The 13,990-nt window shown below is 29.6% G+C and overlaps 2 protein-coding genes across 7 annotated transcripts; both read right to left on the reverse strand.

The window, feature by feature from the left end:
• Positions 1 to 2,214, reverse strand: LOC100305617 (uncharacterized). Of its 6 annotated transcripts, XM_006593272.3 has the most exons (5): positions 2,062 to 2,193; positions 1,027 to 1,120; positions 828 to 893; positions 509 to 717; positions 1 to 356 (listed from the first exon to the last, which is right to left on the reverse strand). In XM_006593272.3, the coding sequence occupies exons 4-5, from the start codon at positions 617 to 619 to the stop codon at positions 75 to 77; spliced, it is 393 nt and encodes a 130-aa protein (XP_006593335.1). In that variant the 5' UTR covers positions 620 to 717; positions 828 to 893; positions 1,027 to 1,120; positions 2,062 to 2,193; the 3' UTR covers positions 1 to 74. The 6 variants fall into 6 exon arrangements, with proteins under 6 accessions (XP_006593335.1, XP_040863678.1, XP_006593336.1 ...); XM_041007744.1 differs by having other exon boundaries at positions 509 to 893; XM_006593273.4 differs by lacking the exon at positions 1,027 to 1,120 and having other exon boundaries at positions 2,062 to 2,180.
• A 5,552-nt stretch (positions 2,215 to 7,766) lies between these two features.
• On the reverse strand, positions 7,767 to 11,913 carry LOC100798903 (alpha/beta hydrolase domain-containing protein 17B). The gene is made up of 6 exons (XM_003543974.5): positions 11,335 to 11,913; positions 10,918 to 10,954; positions 9,670 to 9,906; positions 9,530 to 9,577; positions 8,344 to 8,786; positions 7,767 to 8,255 (listed from the first exon to the last, which is right to left on the reverse strand). Exons 1-6 carry the CDS (start codon positions 11,631 to 11,633, stop codon positions 8,183 to 8,185), a joined length of 1,137 nt encoding a protein of 378 aa, XP_003544022.1. The 5' UTR covers positions 11,634 to 11,913; the 3' UTR covers positions 7,767 to 8,182.
• Positions 11,914 to 13,990: the final 2,077 nt, after the last annotated feature.

Raw genomic sequence — 13,990 nt, forward strand, 5'->3', positions numbered from 1 at the left:
TTGTAAATCTAGCAATTCTTTGAATTGAGACAAGGAAACAAGGTAAATGTATCATGAAAAGTAAAAATTTTACATCATTGTTGACTGGGAAGATGGATTTTGGTTTGGTACACAGATTGCACTCTTGATTCCAACAACACGATGTACTTATCAAGCATAGAGACCACAGCTTCAAACTCAGTTACCTGCTTCTCAATGCTATCAATCTGCTCGACATACTCGTTAAAGCTACCACTCTTGCATTTCAACTGCTCCACAAAAACCCTCAACCCTGAAGCCAAGTCACCAAACCCTTTGTACTCTTCTGCTACTCTTACATTCATCTTCTCCAAGAGCTCTAGATGATTATTTGTCCCCTAACACAAAAACTCGTCATATTATAACAAAATAAATAAATAATCACAATTGACTTTCCAAACAATGCCACATTTCAATTCACCAAGTGTTCCTTGAACAAATGAGAATTAGGATTTCAAAGAGGGAAGGAAGAAAAAATTTGGGGTTTCACCTGAAGCTCTGATTTGATCATGGTGGAAACACTACTGAATAGACCATCAAGCGATTCAGCAAGTTCATCTTGCTTCCGATTTTGGGGTTCATCTTTCTTCATATTATCCATAGTTGGAGCATATATTCGACCAATTCACAAGAGAAGGGTAGTAATAACTGTGCGACCCAAGGTGACAATCAAACCAGGTGTTGTTTTTTAGGTCCAAACTGAAGTCATTTAAAAACAACAACCCAATGTAATTGCAAGCAAAGAAACCAAACACTAACTTAGTCTTCTGATAAATTGGATATGAGAAGTTGAGAAGTCTAAATATTACAGGGATTGTACTGATGACCACCATTCTGCTTCCAAAAAATATCCAGAGTCCCCTCATTTTGCTCATCTTAAATTTTAAGCATCATTCAAAAAGTCACAATAGACAATACAAGAAATAATTTCTCTGTTCACGAAATGATTTAGTGATTATTAAGATAGTTCAGAGTTCGGAAGCAAATCAAGCATAGCTAAAAGCTGACCTCAACAAAGGAAGGTGAGTGCAAGTACCGTCAACAATTAAATCAGACCACAAAATCGATAACAACTGCCACCCTCCCATATCTTTTATATAGCCTTAAAATAATGAATATTAATATGAGATGTTAATAGAGCTCATGAACTTCACTCTTCAAAAATTGTGATCATGCTATAAGTTAAATTCACCAGGATGGTACACTTGTCTTGTGGAACACCTTTGGCAGAGAGATTTCAGAGTATGACAATAACAAATCCAAGTACTGAAGCTGAAATATCTAAACTATAAGGATATGTATAAGAGTCATTTGTTAGTTACTTAAATGAATTTCAATTACTGATTGTAATCATTGAATTGATGAATTAACTAAGTGATACAAGAGTATTATAAGAACGTATTTTATATAAAAATCAGAAGCTCTGCCAGCTATGATTAATAGCTAATTACAATCACTAATTGAAATCCAATTAAGCAACTAACAGAAGCTGTTATACATATCATAATATAAACAGCACAAGCCCTAAAAAAAAAATCTTTCTCTAATAATCAAAATCATCTTATCTGTTCCCTTGGCAGAGAATCTTGAGCAAATGGAACAAAACCCAGATTGACCCATTAACAAATTAGTTCAAAAAATTCAAAACTTTCTTTGTGCCCGACTGATTAACCTAACACTAACAAGTGGATTATAAATTACTGTTATTTGGGGTCCCTCACTTTACTTTTTTTTTTTCATGAAACAGATAACTTGAGAAGAAAAACAAGCAACTAATTAGAACTAGAAATTAAAAGCTGCATAGCTAGCAATCAGAAACGAAAACCGTTAACTCAAGATGAAAAGAAGTTGTATTCCAATTATTCAATTCAATCACGGAATCACAGCTTCTCTTCCTTCCAACCCAATTAATCAAAACTAAGGGAAATTCATGCATTAAGATGATGATCTCAGAAAAAATGGATGTACAAACCAGAAATCATTTCAATAACTGTCAATAAAATTATTATACTATGCAATGAAATGAAAAGGGTCATAACTCACCGAATCGGAAAGCTTAATTCGCATGGGATGAGTGCAGTGCAATGGGAAGCATGCTGATATTGGGGCAACCTTCCCTATGTAGGTTTTGCCTCAGTTTCGTCGATTCAGTTATGCGTTTTTCCTTCATTGGCTTTTTGTTCGAGTCTTGGCATATTTTTGTGATTTTAATTAGGCTTAATGGTAAAATTAGTTCTTCTATTTTATCTATTTCATTAAATTGATCTTATTCTTTAATTTCCTAATTGAGTTCTTTTATATTTTAAAATTTATTATCTAAGTCTCATAGCTTATGACAGTTGATTAACGATTTATTGTAAATATTGATTAGATCACAAAGTTAATCAATATTCTCTTAATAAATAAGAATTTAAATTTTTTTAAGAAAAAACTAAAAATATAATTGTTGAAGTGAGAATCAAATTTCTTTACCATTATATCTAATTGTTCATTTGAATATTTAATACAAAATATAAAATTCAAATTTTATTATTTTTTTAATATATTATATTTTTATAATTTTATATATTATCTTTTAAAATATAATATATAAGATTAAATTTTATTTTCACATAAATTAGAATATGTATATTTATATGAGTTTTATTTTTATTTTATATATTATATTTATGATTTAGTGACAATATTTTTTTATCTATATTAAGATATTCATGTTATTTATGATAATATAGATTAAAAAAATACTATCAATAAATTACATACATAAATATTTTTAAAAATAAAAAATATTGTCATTTTATTTAATTACGTATCTTTACTATATAGTTTAATTCTTTAAAAAAATTGCATAACTGATTAAATATATAAATGAAAAATACTATTATAATAAATAACAAGAATATTTCAACATAGATAAAAAAAATACTATCATTAAATCACATATATAAATATTTTAAAAGATAATAAAATACTATCATTTTGTGACATTATAATTTATATAAAAAATATACATTAAAGATGAATTTTGTATTATATCATTACGGTATAAAATAAGTTTTGAATAATGTAATAAAAAATACATAGGGTTATAAAAATATAATATATAAAATAAAAATAAAATTTATATAAGTATAAATGTTCTAATTTACGCGAAAACATAATTTAATCTTATATATTATTATATTTTAAAAGATAATATATAAGATTATAAAAATATAATAAATTAAAAAAGAATAAAGTTTGAATTTTGAACTATTTTCGCATAAAACTTATATTAATACTTTATTTTGTGCCAAATATTAAAATGAGCATTTGGATGTAATGGTAATGGAGTGTGCTTTTCACTTCAAAGACCATGATTCTAGTCATTTCTTAAGCATTTTAGGACAGATTTTATAATTAAGTCTTTTAATTATCATTTGTGTGGCTTTTTTAAAAATAAGATCTAATATCACTTTTGGTTGATTATATTTCATTTTCCGTTAGACATATGGTGTTTCATAGTTGTTTTGCTTTGATACATTATATTTTAAAAGTTTCACTATTATTCTTTATGTTTTCAAAATGTATGATTTTTTAAAGTTCTTATTTTGTAAGAAAATATTGGTCAACTTTCTAGTGTAATAAATGTTTAAAGTTTAACAGTAAGTTAAAATCATATGTAGGAACTTGAGGTAGTTAATTAAAAAAATAGGGAGACCAATTTGGTGAAATAGGCAAAATAGGAGAACAGATTTTGCAATTAAGTCTTTTAATTATCGTTTGTGTGGTTTTTTTTTAAAATAAGGTTTAATATCATTTTTGGTCGATTATATTTTATTATTTCATTTTGATATATTAAATTTTAAAAGTTTCATTTTGATAATTTATGTTTTCAAAATATCATTTTGGTCTTTTTTTCAATTTTCTGTTAGAAATAGTGTTATCTTAACTTTTAAGTTTTAAAATGGTTTAATGTTATTTTTGGTTCATTATACTTCACAGTTATTTCGCTTTAATACATTATGTTTTAAAATTTTCACTATTATCCTTTATGTTTTCAAAATGTATGATTTTTCTTTTTTCAATTTTTCATTAGAAATGTTTAATGTTCGTTAGTATTTTAAATTTTAAAAATAGTTAAGTTAACATAATGACAACAAAAAATCACCAATATCTTTTTCATTTAAAAAACTAAAAATCACTAAGTAAATGAAGAAAAGTTGGATCTGAAAACATGAACAGCAACCTTCACACTCATGACAACAACAACAACAACAACAATATTAATAATGATTATTATCTTCATTTAATTTAATTATTTAATAAAAATAATAATTTTATTTACCAATTATTCTCAATCACCATGAGTAAGGTTCCTTTCTCCTTTCACGGCTCCACCTCTCACCGTTGACCCAAAAATACTACTATCCCACCCCGCTTCCATCTCCACCGCAACTTCCCTAGGCAGCTGGAATTGACACCTCACCTAACAACAACAATCATCGCCACCATCGAAGTAGCGCGTTGAGGAAGGCGAAGAAGAAGACAGTCAACACTCAATTGTGGATGAGGTTTGACTGGTCAGGCCTGTCACATTCATCTTCTAAAGAAATGTACTATTCAATCGCTCTTCGTAATGCCCGTCTTCACCCAATGTACTTGTAAATGTTAGATGAAAAATCATCTACTTGTCAGGTCCAACCATACATGACAGTGGAAGTCTTGCTCATAGACCTCACAAAGAATCACATTATAACTTCCTTGTTCAGATCTAGGTTAAATTGTTGAGTTAGGATCATGTTTTTTCCTTTCATCGAAAACAAGTCTTACTCCGATCTCCCCTACTTTTGTTTTCAATAACATAGTTGTATGAAAGGTTTTGGTTTTCTTGTGAGGAGTATAAGAATTTTTAATGGTTCCAATGAGATTATGTGTTGACGTCATTTGATCTATATGGTGCTGCATTTACCATTTTAGATCTGGAAGAGGTTGGAAGAGATGATGATTTCTTTAGTTGTTTATTTTTTTAAAAATAAAATAAAGATAGTGGCGGATTTTAGCCTTTACTATGTAAAGTTAATTATTCTAAAATGTTTAATGTCATTTATATCTATTATGTTTCGCTGTTATTTCGCTTTGATATACTAAATTTTAAAAGTTTCATTATGATCTTTTATGTTTTCAAAATGTATCATTTTGATCATTTCTTAGAATTTAAAAGTTAATAGAACTCTAAATTTCTAAGGAAACATGAAAAAAAAGATCAAAATGATACATTTCAAAATATAAAAGACCATCATAAAAATTTTAAAACTTAATATATCAAAGTGAAACAACTGTCAAACATAATAAACAAAAAATGACATTAAACATTTTAGTAATGATTTAAGATTTTAACATGATTTTTTTAATTAAATTTTTTCCTACTATTTTAGTTTTTGCATTTTAAAAAATTCTTAATTTTTGTTAAATAATTAATTTTATATACATTTATTATTTATTTATTTTTACATTTTGATTAATTAAATTACTTGTTAAAATTACCTTAAATTAATATGTTAAGTTTAGTGTTTAATTGGACCAAAATAAAGAAAATAAATATTTTAAAATATTTAATGTCATTTTTGGTCCTTTATATTTCACAATTGTTTTGTTTTGGTAAATTAAGTTTTAAAAATTTTAATATGATTTTTTTTATGTTTTTAAAATATATCATTTTGGTCCTTTCTTCAAATTTAAAAGTTAATAGAACTCTTAACGTTGCTAACAAAGAAATGAAAAAAAAGATTAAAATGATACATTTTGAAATATAGAAGACCATGATAAAGATTTTAAAACTTAACATATTAAAGCGAAACAACCGTGAAACATAATAAACTAAAACTCACAAATGTGGAGCAGAATATGATCTATTTAACCTATTCTCCATTTTTGTATTCAAAAGTTAATCTCCAATTCGTAAAGAAGAGAGATAATTGGAGTTGGCTCTAATACCATGTTAAGAAAATGGAATGTGATGATTTTTTATTGGTATGAGACAGTAAATAAATACATGATTCTTTCTATCATCTCTCCATGATTATCGAGGACAAAATATCAAAATAAAATCACAAATAAAAAAAGAGAAAATATATAAGAATTTTGATCAATTACAATTCAAATCATAACTAATCCCTACAATTAATGGATTCTGAGAGTTCCCACCTGAAATCCAAACACATCATATCTACCCAAGCTTTGCAGCTAGATGTCATTGGAGGAAATAGGTAAATGCTTCACGTAGATACAATTTTTCCCAATCATCTCCTGGTTTTTTGTTTAGTCTTACTTACAATAATAGTCTTTAAGCTAAAAAACTACAATAATCTAATTATAAACTATTTTTTGAACACAAAATAAACCCAATAAACAATTGATATAAAATAAAACACTTGGGTAGAGGCAACCCCCTACTATTAGATTTTGATCCCACAAGCACCTTCGGCTGTCAGATGATGTGTTGTATTTCATTCTATCTTTCGCTTACTTTTCATGCTTAGATTGCATGCATTCCATGGTAACTTAAGTTTAGATTCATGAATAAATCTCTTAGTTTTTTTTTTTCCTTTTCAAACATTGTTATGCTTTTTGGTGTGCTTTTGGTTGTAGGAAGTTATCTTAGCATGAAAACCATGATGTTCTTAAAGAAAAATGAAAGAAGCAGATGCCACATGGGCGTGACAACTCCCTGCAGCAGTGTGGGTGTTCCTGACTGTCAATTTCTCTTCCAGTGCTCTACCTACACCCCTGTGGATTGAGCTACTATTATGGACGGATTCTAGATGCAATTCCTCGTACAACACGCCTCCCACACCTCTGTTGATTGAGCCACAATGTTGCGGGTGAACCTGACCTGCAATTTCTTTCCCAGCATGCCTCCTACATCTCTATGGGCGTAACCACACCAGTGTGGGGCGGGTCAACTTTTTATTTATGAATTTTTAAATGTTTATTTTCAATTAGGCTTGGACATATGTCTTCGTTTTTTAAGTTTTTAAATAGACCTTTTGATGAGAGAATGGATTCTAGACTGAACACTCTTGTGAGGGCTTAGGATTGAAGATCATCTTCCTTTTGATTCTTTCAATTTGTGTCTATTTTCAATTTCTATTTCTTTTGGGTTTCTATAATAACTATGTTTGAGCAAAACCCTATTTTCTAGGATTGGGGCTCAGCCCTTGGAAACCAATTTGGTTTAATTGAAATTTCGTTTGTTTCTATTTGTGTTTATCTTATGATCTTTATCTTGTTCATTTAGACAATGGGAAACGAATTAAAACACGAACCTAATTGTTGAACACTCTTGATAAAGACTTAGGCTTTGAACCATGAAAGTAAGTTTGATACTTTGAGGATTCAACATAAAATGTCTAATTAAACATAACTATCACAAAAGAGTAAATTCAATTAAGCATGTTTTCATAAAGAGAATGTAGTTTAATTTGGGCTAATGTGCCGTCGTACATAATTAAATAGAGTAATTCGTTAGTCGATTAAGCAAATTGGAACCCATGGTGCGAAAAATCTCAATGCTGGAAGTTTTCTCATAATTTAATTTTATTCATTTAAAATATTGCTTTATCTTGATCTCTTTAATCAAATTTCTAAATCTTTTTCCAATCATTTAGTTTCTATTATTAGAACGATACGTACGCCTGCGGTAACGTATCATCAGACTGCAAAATCATTATGGCAAACTACTGAGACTAAAAAATTTGACAAGCTCGTTTCAATTGGAAAAAAAAAAAAAAAACTATTACTGCTGTAGAGCAAATTACATGTTCATACGTCCATACCCGAAGAATAGAATCAAACTCAAGGCATCTATGTTAGCATGTCCAGAAAGACTTAGATTATTAACTTGAACTCGAGGGTGATTTTAGCGGTACATGATCTAACATGGTTAAATTACTTTCCTATCTATTTCTTTAGAAAACAAATCGGGTACAATGAAACATTTACCTAACCCCAGACACCCCACCAACCGATCATATATATATATTGGGGGAATCAAAAAAGGTTAAAGGCCAGGGTAGGCTACCTCATTCCAAGGCCATGGCATGACGCAGGCCATGGCAAAGGCAGCCAATCAAATAATTAATGAGAAAAATACAAGCTCTGCATATACGCTCCACCATCTTCATTATGCATGAGTCGCTGTGGGCCTGAAACAATCAATATTGCATAATCCAACCGATCTCACCATCTCCCCAAAACTGCAACCACAAAACAGAAAAATAAAGTCAAATAACATTGTTACTGCAGCATTTGAACTCACTACATTGGACATGGTTTATATCTCACCGGTCAATGCTATTTCTAGCTTTTTCGGGTATATCTGATCCATTAAATGACTTCTCAGGGTGATCTATACTGTTTCTTGATTTATCTCTCCTGTCTACGCTGGCTCTTGACTTCTCTTTACGGTCTGTGCTTGCACTAGGCTTTTCTTTCTGATCAATACTCTTCAAATTCTCCTTTTGATCCATGCTGAGTCTGGATTTCTCTCGAAAGTCTATGCTGTTCCTAGGTTTGTCAAGTTGATCCGGAATAAGATCAGATCCAGTTTTTTGATGCGGTGACTTCTCAATGACTGTGATGAATTTCTTGAGGTGCTTTATATATTGAGGGTAAAGCTCCAAATCACAGTGATTTCCTCCTTTAATCCATAAGGGCTCGTACTTTTGTTTACAATTTTCCCAAAGTTGCTTCCCATGGGAGCAATCCACTACATCATCAGCTGTTCCCTAAAGTATAAAAGGCAATACAAAGAACAATCTCAGTATATAAACACGGTTGAAAGTTGAACCACAACCTTTTGTAGCATTATACAATTCATATGCTCACTTATTATGTAGTTGAGAGATGAAAAACCATTCTAACCCATAAATATGTTCCCAAATATCTAAATTAAATAAATAGATTGGCCATATGAATGCAACTCGTAAGCTCACTTACAACACAGATTACCAGTTAAAGAAACATTCTAACCCATAAATATATTCCCAAATATGTAAGATAAATAAACAGGCTAAATGTTTATCATAAGCATATAATTGGTGCAAGCAAATTTGAGAAAGACACATTGTGTTTGAAAAATGCATATAGGAAACTCAATCAAGCATCAGCAACAACAATGGTCAAGAATCAACTATTGACAACCTAATTCATAATCAGAATAGCTCCAAATAATATTAACAAGTTCATACGGCTCAGTGAATTTATTATGTGGGAATAAGAACATGTAAAGAAACCAAAACAATATAAGTTAGGAACAATTAGGATGCGAAAGTGACCTAGTGCATGAGGCTCCTTCCTATTGGGGTTTGGGGAGAGAAGATGTATGCAAATAAATAGTTAATAAACAAAAGCAACTGTAGAAAATACATCATATAATTACTCCAAAATCGCAGCCTCTTCTATGCAATGGTATATCTAGTTTTAACTAAAAATATAAGTGACAGCAGTCAGAAATGAGAAGAATACTCACATGAATCACAAGAACAGGACAATTCACTAAGGGGATTTTATCAATGTTCTGCGTCAAAAGAAGACCAATAATATTAAAATGGATGAAAAGTGAACATTATGAATTATGATTCACCAATTTAGCATTGATATAGGTAAAACCTTATAAATGTCAAACCAGTATGTGCGCTTCACAGAATACATGACACGAAGGCCCGATAAGATTGGACTGTGGAGAATCACAGCCCTAAGGTTTGGTAAACGAGAAGCCAAATCTATAGTGGGTCCGCTACCAACAGATTGCCCATACAGAACAATATCTTCCTCTTTCGCCCCATACTTCTCCTGCAGGCATTTATAAACAGCTTCTATATCTGCATAAGTGTTCTGCTCACTAGGCTGTCCAAAAAGAAATATATCAAATTGTTAAATTCAAGCTACCTAGCATGAAGCAATCTCACAATGTTCTATACCCCTTTTTTTCTTATCCCCTTCTATCTTTACTAAATTTTGAGTATATTCCTCTTCCCTCCATTAAGACTTAAAATATATTCTCCCTCCCTTTTTTCTAAATATGCACTTCTCCCCTAAGAGATGAATGAGTTACACTTTAATCATTTTCATTATATAGGAACTTGTTAAAAATGGTGAATAATTATGAATGTCTCCTAATGATATTCAATTTTATTTACAACTTTCAGAGTCACCAAGAACTAATTTGAACATCCTATTATTGATTTTAGTATTTTAGAGGATAGAATATCAGAATGAAGTTTTAAATACCTTTATTAACTTTGAAAATTCATTTACATTAAAATGAACTCGAACATAACACACAATAATTTAAAACTTTGTAAATCTGCCTACCAAAAATTCACTCCTATATTATACATTAGAATATCCAATCTAAAGAGTGAAATTGTCACTATCCTTACTCTCTTGGATTTCAATTAGACAATGTCAATATTCTCTATCTTATTTCCGTTGGATGTGCACTACTTCCAAAACTAGCCAAAAAAATTCTTTTAACCATCTCAAACTACTGTCCTTATATCTCTATTTATATACTCGATTTTCTTTACTGCATATCCCTTTTAATATTTTATTTCTGTTTCTAAATGAATTTTCTATGATTTTTAAAGTGAAATTAATCAAATTATCAATAGTTAGAAAAACTTTAAATCACAATTTAAAATGTTTATTGCAAATCTAAAATGTAATTTTTATATTCACCGATAATTAATATGAATTTTAACATATTTATACATTAAAAAAATATTTATTTATTATAAATTTCATTTACTTATATAAAATAAACATTCATCTTGTAGAATACACAAGCTAAAATACAAAGTATACTAATAATCAGCACCATCACTCAACAGAAATAAAAAGAACAAATATGCATACCTTCCCAGACGACTGCCCATATCCAGAATAGTCATAACTAGAGGGGGAAACAAAAAAGACATTTATCAGAAATTGTCATATTAGGTGCACAAAATTCAGAATGGAAGGACCGGTAAAATCCTTAATGGCAATTATGTATTTCAAGAACGCACGTGATAATTCCCATTTTCCCGGAAAAATAATAAGACTATGTTACATCTCTCGCCACCTAATTTTGCTATTCGAGAAATTATTATTCAGTCAAGTCACTAATTCAGTAAAAAGTCTAACACGAAACAGTTCCAAAAATTCAATTTCAAACACTGAATTAAAAAAAATCAAAAGAAAAAAAAGTAAATTTACATAAATAACTGTACCAAAAATATATACATAAACAAGTAAATAAAAAAAAAAAAAGAAGGAAAAGTAGAAACTGACCCCATGAGGTTAACTCGGAGGTGGATACTGAGTTCGCTGAACAACTCGTACATCTGACCCAGATCAGCGGCGTTTCCGTGCGAGTAAAGCAAAGTCAACGACGCCGTTGGGTTCTTTATGTACATCGCCACAACGATGTTCCCCCTCTCCGTTCTCACCTTCAATACGTCCACGTTCTCCCTCAGAGCCACCTCCGCCATCCGCGCCCTCCCCTCCGCCTCCTCCGCCACCGTGTACGACGGCGGATCCGGCGGAAAAAACGCGAACTTCGCCGCCATCGACGACGTCACCGCTCCCATCGAAACGCCAAAAGAGAATTGTTTTAAAAATAAATAAATTTAAGAAAGAAAAAAGAAGAAGAACGTTAGTTAGGTTAATTTTGAAAGAGTGAAGCGCGATTTTGAGAGTGGAAGGTTCTGGAGTCGGGAGAGGATATAAGAATATGATTATGGGAATTGGGGAGTGTTTGTTTTGTTGGAGCGGAATTGCGATGCGACAAACGCAAAAGGAAATTTGTGTTTTTTTAACGTTTTATTTTTAGGGTTTTTGTTTTTTGTTTTTTGGTTTGGGATTTTGCTGTTGAGTTTTGAATTGAATGAGCTGAGGTAAGGAGCGTTGGTTTTTATTATTATTATTATTATTAGTACCAAATACCTATTAATTAATTTTATTAATAATTATTTTTTATTGAAAAATATGAATGAATACTTTGACATGTAATATCTTTACTTAAAAGCAAAATTGTGAAATTTAATTTGGTTTAATTGATTGGATTGGTCCAATCGAGATTGGTTACATAATTAAACTAATTTTATTATTGGATCAATCATATAATCGAGTTTGAATGACTCGATAAAATTTGATTGATGAGATCACTCGATCTTAATTATATTGGTCTCACTCACTCGATAAATTTTATAAAAAAAATTACTTTTACAATATCATTTTAATGTTTCATTATTATTAATTGTTATTTTACATTTTAAAATATAAATGATTTTTTATTATTTAGATAATATTAATTATATACTTATATAATATATATATATATATATATAATTTTAAATTTTTAATATATATGAAGTAAAAAAACCAATTACTAATTACTAATCCGCTGGTTGGATCACTTATCCTGAACTATCGATCCGATCGATGATTACACCAAATTTGACAACTATCCCAAGAATAAAATTTAATACGCCCATACCAACTATTTATCCATCCTTGATAGGGAAGCATGGGGTTTTAGGAGAGAGAGGTTTTGGCGCGGACGAGGAAGGTGGTGGCACGTGCGAGAGAAGGGAATGATTGGGTGGGAGGGCGATGTTTCAGAGACAAACGGTCATGCTTCATCAATGTTCACCACGTGTCCGTTATGGTTTTCTGCTGCTTTTGAATTGGGTCTCTCATCTCTCTGTTGTTTCCCATAGTTGGTTCGAAGAAAAGATTCTACAGCTTTTGCTAAATCATTATTTTTGGCGCTAATGATATAAAAATCAAAAATAGTTTTGTTTACAGTTGGATTATAGTAGGTATCAATTAATGTAAACTAAAATGTTAGTTACATGTTTAAAAGATATTTGCGTTCATATTTAATCGTGTGAAACAAAAGATTGATAAATTAATTATATGAAGTTAGATTAATGTGAACGAATAAAATATGTTCTATGAGTTAAATAGAATTTAATAATAATAGTTACATTAAATTTCAAGTTTTAAAATTTAAAATACATAAAACAAGTGTTAATTACAAAGACAATAACCATATGAAACTAATCCTCTATCTATTATTGATAAAGAATCCTCTATTTATTTTAGAAACAAAATTGACAATTGAATTAAAGAGAAAATAAAGATGTTTTTAAAAGTAAGTTTTCTCTCTTCTTTCTTTTTATTTTGTATTTTTACTTATAAATCATGCAAATAAAAATAAAATAACATAAATATGTAGAATATTATAATTAGTAATTTATTTTCTGCTAACATATGTAAAATGTCTATGAATAATAGAAGTATTCATTCATGTGTTCACATTGGAGTTTTTAATTGGTCGGTCTTAAAATAAGTAATTGCTTTGGTTTTTCATTTTGTTTTATAAAGTTCTTTTTTCATTTTGAATAAACTATTTTAAGAAGGTTGTCAAGTCATGGTTTGTTTTGTTTGTAATTTTGCTGTGGATTTTGAATCCGACTTTGTTCTTTTTTGGCTTTTCAACTTTAATAATTAGGTTAAAAAGGGTGTCTTTGGTTTATATTTTTATTTTTTATTTTTATTTTCTGAAAACTATTTTTATTTTTAAAAGATTAGAATGTTGAAAATATGTTTGATTTGACTTTTTGTTTCTTGTTTTCAAGAAATAAAAATACTGAAAATACATTTTTAAAAAAAAATATATTTTTATATTTGCTTAAAATTACATTCTTTAAATAGGCAAAGAATAGAAGTGAAAACCTCTAATAAATAGATATAAATTCAACAATAACATAAATTCTGCCAACAAAATCATTATATTTCAATTTAAATCAAGATTTAAAATATTATAATTATTCATTAAAAAAAAAATATTTTCACCACTTCTCCAACACCCTTATAGCTAGCTAGATTTTGTTGGGAGTTCTCTCCCTGGCTAAACTGGCTTGTAAGCTCAAATTGCATA

The sequence above is a fragment of the Glycine max genome, chromosome 13 (assembly GCF_000004515.6).
Source record: "Glycine max cultivar Williams 82 chromosome 13, Glycine_max_v4.0, whole genome shotgun sequence".
NCBI lineage: Eukaryota > Viridiplantae > Streptophyta > Magnoliopsida > Fabales > Fabaceae > Glycine > Glycine max.